This window comes from Prenolepis imparis, unplaced genomic scaffold (assembly GCF_030444845.1).
Source record: "Prenolepis imparis isolate NDT839.2.m4 unplaced genomic scaffold, iyPreImpa1.0 SCAF_2, whole genome shotgun sequence".
Taxonomy (NCBI): Eukaryota; Metazoa; Arthropoda; class Insecta; order Hymenoptera; family Formicidae; genus Prenolepis; species Prenolepis imparis.
Genome location: NW_028141160.1, coordinates 19,353,478 through 19,364,981, shown reverse-complemented (window position 1 = coordinate 19,364,981; position 11,504 = coordinate 19,353,478). Strand labels below are relative to the sequence as shown.

The window sequence follows — 11,504 nt, the reverse complement described above, 5'->3', positions numbered from 1 at the left end:
TTTGACAGCCTACCGATATATATAATAACAATATATATATTAATTATAATATACTTGTAATCTTTTACTTTCCCACTTTCTCTCCGTTCCAAATTCAAATATAAAATTTCAAATACTTTCAAAGTATATGCGAGCGCGAGTTACTTATTTATTACGAAAAGTGCAAAATTCTGTCATTTATTTATATATAATATTGAAATATAAATAAAAAATGATAATTTCCTATTATATTTTCTTCGAAAGAATTACTGTACATTTATATCGCGGCGCACGTGTCTTCATTCATTTCGTCGATTCATATTCCGGAAATGACATTTCAAAGTGCCATCTGTTACGCCTCGCGATGACACTGGGAAACAATTAACCTCTCCGTTCTCGCACGGCTCTCGCGGTGCGGCTCTTTCATCGGTCAATATTATCTTACGCGGTCGACGAGGTGAAGAATGCGCACTCTCGACTCGTCGAGGACGATCTCGTTTTCCGCTCGGGAGTCTCGGGACGCGCCCGATCGTCCGTCACGCGTGCAACGTGACGCGTCAGCTTTCAGGTTATGAGTTCGCGTGTGCTCCTTTGCGCGACGGTCTTCTGCTAGACGGTCAGCGCCACTCGGGCGACCCGCGCGATTTCGGGGCCGCGTTTCGTCGTCGACGGCGTGAAATATCGACAGCGTCGCGAGGTGATTTTTTCCCGAGTCTCCTCGGACCGACGAGGAATTTCCCTCGCGTGACATTTCGCCTTCTCCGGGGCGTTTCAGTCGCGCGCTTGACTCGCGCGCTGACGCCGCCGACTTCCGGTGGAGACAAGCCCATGTGGACGATCGCGGTGGAGAGCCAGATCAGTCCGTGATCAGCGTGTTCTTGCTGCGCTATCCTATTCACGCGCTCTCGTGCACGTCCAAGATCCATCCCCTCTCGGTTCTCGCGTCCGATCCGGACTCTGTCGCGTCACCATGGCGGACTTGGACGACTTTTTCGCTAAAAAGGATCGCAAGAAGGCCAAGGGCAAGAAGTTCGCCACGACCGACGAGGTCGCCAAGAAGCTGGAGGAGACGGGCAAGCGAATCGAGAAGCCCAAGCCGAAGGAGAAGCCAGCGAATCCCGAGGGCGAGGAGTCCCAGCACACCGAGGTGAGACGTCGACGACGACGACGACGGTGACGAGGCGATCATTTTCCCTCGCACGCGTGATTCCTCGTCTGCATTCCGGAATCCGTGCACTCGTCGTGCACGACGCTGCCATGTTTGTTCCCGCGAACATCGTAGAGTAGCCTACGACGATGGTGCACGAGGTTCTTCCAACGTTTAAACGCCCCCTTATGTAATCGCCGAACACGCGAGATGGTCCGCGCGTCGCGCCAGCTGTTTCCGAGCACGTGTTCTTCGGACCACCCTCTGGTGAACAGCATCCTCGTGGATGCGCTCTTCCTCGTGTTTAGCTTTCGTCATTCTTTGCGAATGCATTAAGTTTCAAACAACTAATTGTAAGTGATATATCCCAGATAGCCGCAGTAATTATTATGATATTATATTGACGTCAAAATGACATAATTTAACATCAAAATACAACATTTTGATGTTAATGATATCATAATAATTACTGTGACTATCTGGGATGTATATAGCGTACGCTATGATATTCCGGATTAACAGGATACTTTTGCGATTATGTACAGTGCTATTCAAAATTCGATCAATTCTAAAAGTATTTAACAAATCACAAAGGTAAATTTAAGATGGATGTATGGAATAAATATATATATATTTTTTTAGGATGAGGACGAGTGGAAAGAATTTGAAGAGGAGAAAAAGGACTATAGTGGTCTAAAGATTGGACATTTGACGGTAAACGACAACCTGGATGCGGAGTCGGACGCCGAAAGGGGCACTGGTGAGAACAGTTCTGACGGAGAATGTGGCGAAGGGGGCACAAAACATTCGGGACCATGGAAGAAACAGGATATACCGCCGGAAGCTGCAGAAGTAACAGCACCACCGCCTGCACCACCCGTAGTATCCACGGGAAGTAGTTACAAAGCGCCACATTTAAGAAATCAACCTACCTTCTCTAGTCCACGACCACGAGGAAGGAACATCGCACCTGATATACATAGCGAAGAATATTTTCCCACCCTGAATTCCAAGCCTCAACAAAGTAACGGCAGCAATCCATGGGGCAGAAAGTAAGATACAAATGCATTTAATATAATATAATATTTCATTCATTTTGATTCAACTTTAAAGGTACAAAAGTAATGAAGATAATAAAACAGTTAAATAATTTTTTTCTAATTTGTTTTTAGAATTGAACAAAGAATAGTTTAATCAAATGAAAAATATCATTTAAATTGAATGTAAATAAAAGTTTATTGATAATTGATAGAAAATGTCTGGATCTCTAAAAATACAGTTCATTCCTAATTGAAAGTCTCCCACTTTAAGGTTGCTTTAATTAATATTAGACTAAACTAAACACTTTCCCCTAGCTCATGTTGAAGAGATAGTTAATTGATTCAGAAATCTTGTTTTAGAATCGCTCGAAAATTACATTTATATTAATAATTATATATATACATCAATATATTAATTATTTAATTTTTTTTATACTTATCTTTGATTTTTACATCACTTGTTGATAAAAAACTCTGGAAAAGAAATACTTTTGTCAATCTCGGTTGCTAAAGCCTTTTTACTATTTGAAGGATAGAGATAGAAAATATTAATAAAAATCAAAAATTAAAATCTATTGCTATAAAAATCAAATCCATAAATATCATTAAGAGTCAAATAAATATAAAAATATATATATATATATATTTAATATTATATAGATTATCAATTAATTTTAAGGGATTAAAAGTGTATTATACTTAAAAAAAGAGTGTATGGATATATATTATATATTTTTAATTATTTAGACGGCGAGACGAGGGAACGTTCGAGGAAGTTGTTCGCAATCGAGGGAGCAGCAGGTCGCATAACGTGTCGGAGCCTCAAGTCCAAGTGCCCAAACTTTCCCTGGGCAACAAGTACGATGCTCTGTCGCAAGATCAAAGCTGAAAACACCGATCAAATCAAAAAACATCACATCAATATCGCATCGTCGCTCTTTTCTGTTTCGTGACCCAACCTCGCCGAGAAAATATATTTTCTAGACTAGGACCACATACCCCTAGTGTATATCACGATACATATGTACACATACTCTGGAGTCTTTATAAGACTCGGGTGTGCTAATTTTGGTTCTCGTCGGCGATTTTGAAGTGATCGTGCGACGGATCATCGGTCTTAGGTATTTGCACGTGCGCTCATGGACCTTGTAATAATAATTCGAAACGAATATCGTGCGTGTGCGCAAGTTTATTTTCATACCGTACCGACACGTGGTTGGAAATCGACTTTGATATTTCATTTTCTAATCAGCATAGTGTATAGTACATTGCTTCCAGAAAAAAAAACGTCAGAATGTGCGGAAGAATGTGTTTGAATCCTCGAAGCGTGCTCGAATCCTCAAAAAATGTCAGATTGGAATAACATTGTATACGCGTCATTGTTATGTGCAGATTGTGTAGTCTGAAAAATATTCTTCATTAAAGTATTTTACGTGGTATTTGCACTTTCTTTCATATAATGCTACTTTTAATTTAGCGTACATACTGCCACGATCGATCCCTTCTCATTGAATGTTATCGGTATAGAACAGATCACGTTGATGTCTGAACACGATAAATTTCGAAGACGGCATAGCAATGTCGCGATAACGAAATTTGCGCGATTAATTTTAACCGCTCTATGAGAACTATTCTTCAAATAGTCTCGAAAGATCGCGAGATAAATCTTGAGCCCTCTCTTTCTCCTTTTGAGAAAGAATGTTGCTTCGCTCAAAAAATGGCAACGTATGTCAACGAACGGAAAATTCTAGGTAAAAAAATTATAATTAAGATATATAATATATATATATATATATATATATATATATATATATATATATTATTAATCGAACTTTTTGCGGGGCTGGGCTAGGGTTTGGAATGACGCAAAGCATAAAGATAAGAACGAAATAACACGAATGCAATTTGAGAGAGAGAGAGAGTAGCAAAATGCGAAGGGCAAAATAGTGCAAAACACCAGCGAACGGTGTTGTATACAAAAATGTCGCAATGGTGTTGTATACAAAAGAAGGGAGAAAGACACATATATACCATACATTGTGTTAAACATATAAAGAAAATCTTATGTACATCTTTGTTGACAATTGTATAATTCTCTTTTTGTTAAGCTAAAAGTTTCTTTCTCGAGACGAAGAGTACGGCAAATATAAATGCCGAATCCGTTTCTTGGAAGACGGTTTCTCGTTATTGGCGGATCCTTCCCGGCGGAGTGACGCGTTTTGTCTTCAAGACGATGAGAGGAATGCCATATACGGAAACGATAGATAATAATAAGAATTCTTGTATAGCGTGATAAAATGTGATTATTTATAAATAAATTTCTTAGGATAATTCGTACGTACTGCCTTTGAGCATTTTTAATTTGCCGCACCGTATATCATCGGTTAATCAATTCTCGAAGAGAAAAAAGCGATCAGATACTCGCGAGGACCTTAGCCGACCGTCTTTCCGAGAACCTCGAAAGAAACACGTCGGTTTTAAATAAACAGCGTCGAAAGATATTTAACTTGAGCACGTAGTAGAGATGCAGCATCGATGCCTCTCAACGATAGTTTTAAAATAATTTTGGCCGCCGTGGAGGACTAGCCTGCTCTTTGTTACAGAATAGTTGAAATACACACTAATTTTATCGCTACTGTTATACATGAGAGCGAGCGATGGAATGACAGGAAGTGAGAGTGCGCGAAAGTATGAGGTGCGAGCATACGTGGCATATTTAATAAAACTCTATCATCAAGATATATTTGGTTGCCACTTTCTTCTGCTCCTTCATTTATAAAATCCTGTTTTATGTCAATATTATTTAATTTTTTTTAATTTGAAACGACTATTATACGTTATTAATAAAATAATTAGAAAAAAAATGTAAAAAGTAATAATTATATTCACATATATATAAATTATTTTTATCTAATAGACTCCTAGAAAAAAATAGTTTATATTAAAATCATATATAAAAGAAAAAAAAGAATATATTTTATATATTATTATATATAGATTATTTATTTGTTATGGGCTGGAAAAAAATGCTCTTACGAAATAGTTTTAAAATATAATTATAGAATGTTTGCGGAAAATGCACGCGTGGAAAACAATCTTTATTATTTTCTGCACATTCTCACTTTCTCGGGTCATTTAATCACAAGAATTTTAATAGTATCGTAGGAGAGAATATTTGTCATCCTCCATACCAGATCAAGTGTTCAAAGAACGTCATTAAGACTCGACGCGTCCTCAGCGCTGCAAAGAGACAGAAACCGCCGGCAAATGATTTATTGCACTTCCTTTCTGTGATCATAAGACGTATCGCGAACATACTTCTCACAATATTTCAGTCCATGATTTCCATTATTGCTATAAGACGCGTACATGGGACTATCCAGTAAGGAGGACCTGTATCTTGGCAGAAAATATATCCAGGCTTTTGTCAACTCGCCAACCTAAAGAAAACGTTAAAAGTTAAAAGAAAAAATTAATGAAATTAAATAATGAAACTATCAAAATACGTCTTACGTATTTAATATTTGAAAAACTCATACAGAAAATAGAGAGAGAGACAATATAAATTATAATACATATATATATATATATTTCATATAAAAAAATATTCAAAATTTATCAAATTAATATTTTTTTAAATAATTTTAACAATAAGGTTTCTTGACTAATTTAGAATGGATTCTTTATTAACAAATTGTTGCAATAATTTCTAATTATAAGTAATCAAAAAAGAACTTTTTCAAGAAAATTTTCACTGCCAAACTTCGAAAAAAAGAAAAAAAAGAAGGCGAAATAGATAATAAAATTTATATTTTAAATTTTAAATGATTTTAATAGAATTTTAATTCGAAAATTAAAGCAATAAATGACGACTCTCGTCGATATTTTCGCTAAAAAAGAAATTGATTCTATAAATTGATAGCAAAATATCATTAAAAAATACTTTCCGGAACAACCTATGTACATACTTATTAATTAAATTACCTCTTCGAAAGTTTTCCCGGACTTGAGCATAGCTTCTGGTGTCAATAAGACTTCTTCTTCGGTTCTCTCGTAAAACGTAGGATGCTCCTCTAATTCATCCAGTTTCTTCAGCATTTTAGAGTCCACATCATATATTTCTCCAAGCACGAGCTGCTTATATTTCCGAAGCAACGTGTATGTAAATTTTGTTACAATATATATTATATAAATGAAAGATTAATCTTTAGAGAAATATTTTATTAAATATATTTTATTAGTAAATTTATTATATTTAAACATCTAATTGGTTTCTCGTATTATTAGCCTTTTTATTGAAATTATTATTAAAATAATCACAGAGTTCGATTACATTAATTAAATTCTTAAAAATTTTTTCAATTCTATTTTTTAATTCTTTATATAACTTCTAGTTTTAATGCTGTAAAAGGCATTAATTATTTTTCCACTCACATTGCTGACATCAGGTTTCTTCAGCAGGAAGGGGATGTTATACTTTGTAGCGATCACCAAAGGATATGAAACTGTCGTTCTGCCGATGCCCAAAAATTTTGCGTAGCCATTCGCAGCATCCTTAATAAGACTGTGATTCGGCTCGCCTCGTTTCAACGTGCCGTATACGAATACACGGTGCAAAGGATTCTTGAACAGGTTTTCATACATGTCGGAAATCGCGGGTTGTCTCACACGTGACTTGCAGCCAATGATCACAGTGACATCGCAACCGGATGTTAATCAACAAACTTTATTATCGCGCGTTTCCTTATGCGGTATTTACGTCACAATCTAATCTAGAGATCGTATAAAAATTGCTATCAAGGTTGTGTATATTTAGAATGACCCTTCGAATGTCGACTGGAATGTCGCGAAAGACTGCAACGAAATGATCAAAGCTCCCTGTAAACTCGCGTTTGGAAAACGTGCTCAAGGTCGCCGAAATTTAGTAAAAAGAAACGGAGAGCGATGGAGAACTTGACAGTACACGGTAACTATCACGTGTAAACTGATGAAAATTATTGAATGTCAACACCAGATGTCAGTAATGTCAATTGGCGCGATTATTCAGAAGATCTTGTCAGTCGAATATGTATAGAAACACGCAAAAAGTATAAATAATATCTTATAATTGTATTTCTCACATCTACTCATCTTTCAAATTTATTCTTCTCCTTAGTTTATACTCATATACAAATTTCAAATACAAGTATGAAAATGTAAAATCAAAAATAAAAGGTAAACAACAAATTATACCAGAATTATCCAAATTTAATGACTTAATCAAATAGACGAGGAAAAATCGTTAATTTTTAACTGTCAAACCGATTAGAATGTAAATTTGGGAAACAATAATATTTTGCACGAAAATGGTAACGTGTTACTATTATTTGTATTTCATGAATGGAAAGCGTTTACGTAATTCACTTATTACCTGGGTCAATGGGAGATCTATAATCTTTTCCGATGGAAAAGAGTAAAAGGAATCCATTTCAATAATGGCAATGTTAATTAGCACAGTAACGGCGGCGACGTGCAGCAACATTTTCACGAAATGAAATAATTGAAGTGACAATGCGGTCAGTTCGAGTTCGTGTGCATCGGATGCAGAGAGGGCATCATGCGTGGTGATAAGATAAAATTTTCGTCCAATAAAATTTCCGAACAATTGCACTATCGCTGGTTGCACCATCTCGCGCGACAATGACTTCAAAATTTAAATGTGAAGACTCTATAAAAAGTACAATATAGAATAATTAATATAAATATAGAAAACGATTTTCTCTCCTGAAATAGTCAGTTTTTGATATCACTTTTAATTATTCAAATTTGCATTAAAAAGAAGATTTTTTAGAGGTACAAAAAATTTAACAAAAAAATAATTAAAAAGAATAATGATTATACACTGATTTTGTGCCGCAAGATTTCACTTTCTACTGGCACGAGATCTTTAAAATCCTCATCTCGAATTATTTGATTATCTTGTCGCCTGCAACATAAAAGCTCCTGAAACGTTGTCCAGTCTTCATTCTTTGAGATATCATTACCCTAATTATAGAAAAAAACTGATAAGATAATATATATCGAGGAAAATTTTTTCTATTCACAATTTTGCATGAATAATTACCTCCAAAAATACATATAATAATCCTCTACTATAATCATTTAACAGCACATAATTCTGATAATACAGACACGATATCAGTTTCTTCAATGACTTATTTGTCAAACGATTGACTAGCCGCAAAACATTATAATTTTCAATCATAAATATGTATTGGAACTCATCAAAAATTTGATATATAATAAAGACATACAACTTAGACTCAAATGTTGCAATTCTAAATTTCCGCTCGTCATGACAGAACCATTTATTGCCATAGTTTCCCTTGTAAATGGATGACTAATATTGCTATCTGAGAATTTTTCCGAAATCTGTAAAAATTATATTTTATATTCTTATTCCTATTTCAATGATTTCTGATTAAAAAATTAATTAAATGCTGATCAAATATACTTGAATGGAATTGTCTGATATCGATGAAGAATTTGTTTGTATTCTCTTCTTTGACGAGCTGTCGCGACGATTCGCCGCATCTTGAAGATGACTATCATGAAATAAATTTTTAAGACAATTGGAAAATGTTAAACGTACTTTTTTTAGAACTCTGAATTAAATTCTGATGCTGCATTGTTTTATCTCTCTTCCATCGCGTTGTGACCGAAGTTTCTTGAATAGTTTCATTATCCACCTATAATTACAGTCTTTCATTTACGACTGGACAAAGTAATACTATGGCGAGAGATAATCTATCAACCTTGCTCTCTAGCTCGAGAAATCTGCGACGTCGAAGATCGACGACTTCTTCGTGGGTCAAAGGGGACCTATCGCGTTATATTATTATTAAAGATAACAGCCTAAACCCAAAGTACTTAATTTATTCGCTTTTATTATTAAAACTACATGCAAAGTTCCTGGATTATCCGCAAGGCTCCGTCATCTTGTATCTTGTTTCCTGTTAAGACCATGCTTTGTAGAGATCTAGGAATATTGACAAACATAACATTAAATATTTTTGCCTCGAAAAAAAATTAATTTAGTTTAATTCTTAAATTAAAACTAATAATCAACTATTACCGATTAGTTCGCAACATCACAGCGATATACTCGGCACCGATATTTGTAATATCATTATCCGCCACATTAAGAGCAATTAATTTTGAGTTATTCGGCAAGTCCCAGAACTTCAATTCATCTGCGATTTTTTGTATACCTTTATCGGATAACTTACACATCTTCAAGGATAAATAGCGTAAACTATATAAAACGCAAATTTTCCAAATTAAACGTTCGCAAAATAGTATTTACATATATACATTGTATAACGTACTTTGTAGCTGGTGTGCAAAGTAAAAAATAATTCTCTTGCACATTCGGATTGTTATCCAGATTTAAATCAATCAGACATTCTAATTCCGTCAGCATTTTTGCTATTTGCAGGATGCCGTAAGCATTTATTTGACAATTAGGCAACCTGAGAGAATATAATTATGTATTACATATATATATGTTAAAAGTTACAAGTTCTAAAGTTTCTGTTACTTGAGCACTGTAATAGTGTTATATTTCTGCAACGTAGTACTTAGTGCATCCAGAATGCAAATCGATACTTCCTGTCGTGTAATACGAAAAAGATGTTATGCATGTGTATACAAGTGTATTGCAAACATACAAGTCTAAATTATCAATAACTAAACGTGATAAAGTAAATGTTAATATATTTTCATGATTCTTATCTTTGCACTCCAGTTTCTGTATGTTTTCCATTCGTTTAGGATTTTCAAAAGAAATATAGAAGATCGGAGCATCTTCCTCCAATTTGACCCTAAATAAACCATGAATTTAAAGACAGAACAAAAGTTTTAATAACAATCGAAATAATTACTTTTCTGGTTCAAACTTTGTATACTCCGTGCCATTCTTTATCTGCAAAAACATAATGTTTACAAAATTAATAATATACGTATAAATCAATATAAATAGCATATCTGCAAAGATTTACTAAGAAACTAGGCAACGGTTCTTCTTCATATTCCTCGCAATGCCTTAAAAATTCGGTGATAACATTTTCTTGAGATATTGTTCCTGAGTGATCTGTCACAACAAATAATATTGATGAAAAAATCTATATATCACTTATCTTAATAATTTTACAAATGTCTCTATATTTTATTTTCCCTTCCGAATAATGTTAACATAAAATATATTAACCATTTATCGAAGGTGATTTATCTCTCATCGATATAGCATTTTTTCTTTTAATGTTCGTCATCTTTGTTGATTTAATTAACCTTTTGCTCGTTTTGTAGCAATTTCGAGAAAAACAAATGACAAAAAAATCAGTAAACATGTCAATTTTTTTAAATTAAATAAGAAATTATGTGCTTCTTTCTCTATACACATATATTTAACATATATACAAAGAAAGATTTGTATATTTACAATTAGAATTATTGTGTCAATGTTATCAGATATTTGTTATAAGAATATTGGATTCTCAATATTTTTCATGCAGTTTGCTTTCATGCAGTCATCGAATTTTTCGATTTTTTATATGCGTCGTAAATTCATAGATCTGGCGCCTCCATCGGGCACCTCCGCTGTGGACGAAATGTAATCTGATGTTTGGAAAATATAGGGGTGACTAACCCCTACGTGCATGCATAACCGAGGGTGCGGGGAAAAGCCTTCGGGAAAGTATCGAGCGAACTTTTGTGAGTGCGCGCTGCATGGTGCAATATAGGAGGCAGAGAGCATCGAGTGGCGATAAAGGTCAGCCGTGGGGCTTTCTAGGGATTAAAGTCTGTAATTACGGAGCTACAGGGACGATTACCAAAATGATTTGTGTCGATCCTAACGGCGCCACAAACGACCGTCGTAAAGCCCCAGGCTCGATCGATGACACATCGTACGAGAAGCGAACAGTTGCCTTTTAAATGGACGGCGAGCGCAGCAAGAATACTCAATCAAAGAGATAAAATTTAAATTAAATCTCTACGGAAAATAGAGATTCGTAATTTATTCGCTATACAAGTCTCACTGTATATCATGAAATATACCATTAAAAAGTATTTTCGTTTGCTGTAATTGAAGAGTGTTATTAACATTTTCTTAATTATTCTATATAATAATTACACATTGGCAATCAATCCATTTTACCAATATATTTATATGCATTTGTATTATTAATATATTACCTAAATAATTTAACAAACGAGTCACACATACATTGTTGTATAATAATGATTACGAATAATTCGAAGAACTATTGATTATGTAATTGTTAGAATATAACTTATAT

The 11,504-nt window shown here is 34.6% G+C and overlaps 2 protein-coding genes across 2 annotated transcripts; one reads left to right on the top strand and one right to left on the bottom strand.

Annotated features, from left to right (window-relative positions):
* Positions 1-338: 338 nt before the first annotated feature.
* Positions 339-4,907, top strand: LOC145932563 (protein CDV3 homolog). Its single transcript, XM_083031578.1, has 3 exons — positions 339-1,126; positions 1,769-2,178; positions 2,914-4,907. The coding sequence occupies exons 1-3, from the start codon at positions 950-952 to the stop codon at positions 3,053-3,055; spliced, it is 729 nt and encodes a 242-aa protein (XP_082887704.1). The 5' UTR covers positions 339-949; the 3' UTR covers positions 3,056-4,907.
* Positions 4,908-5,243: 336 nt separating this feature from the next.
* On the bottom strand, positions 5,244-9,682 carry LOC145932934 (uncharacterized; the record flags this gene model as incomplete). The annotated part of the gene is made up of 11 exons (XM_083032161.1): positions 5,244-5,606; positions 6,151-6,300; positions 6,601-6,882; positions 8,047-8,131; positions 8,521-8,577; positions 8,660-8,750; positions 8,798-8,894; positions 8,961-9,027; positions 9,107-9,184; positions 9,281-9,460; positions 9,534-9,682. Coding segments are annotated over 11 exons (1,404 nt in total), but the record flags the coding sequence as incomplete, so codon positions are not given.
* Between the last annotated feature and the right edge of the window lie 1,822 nt (positions 9,683-11,504).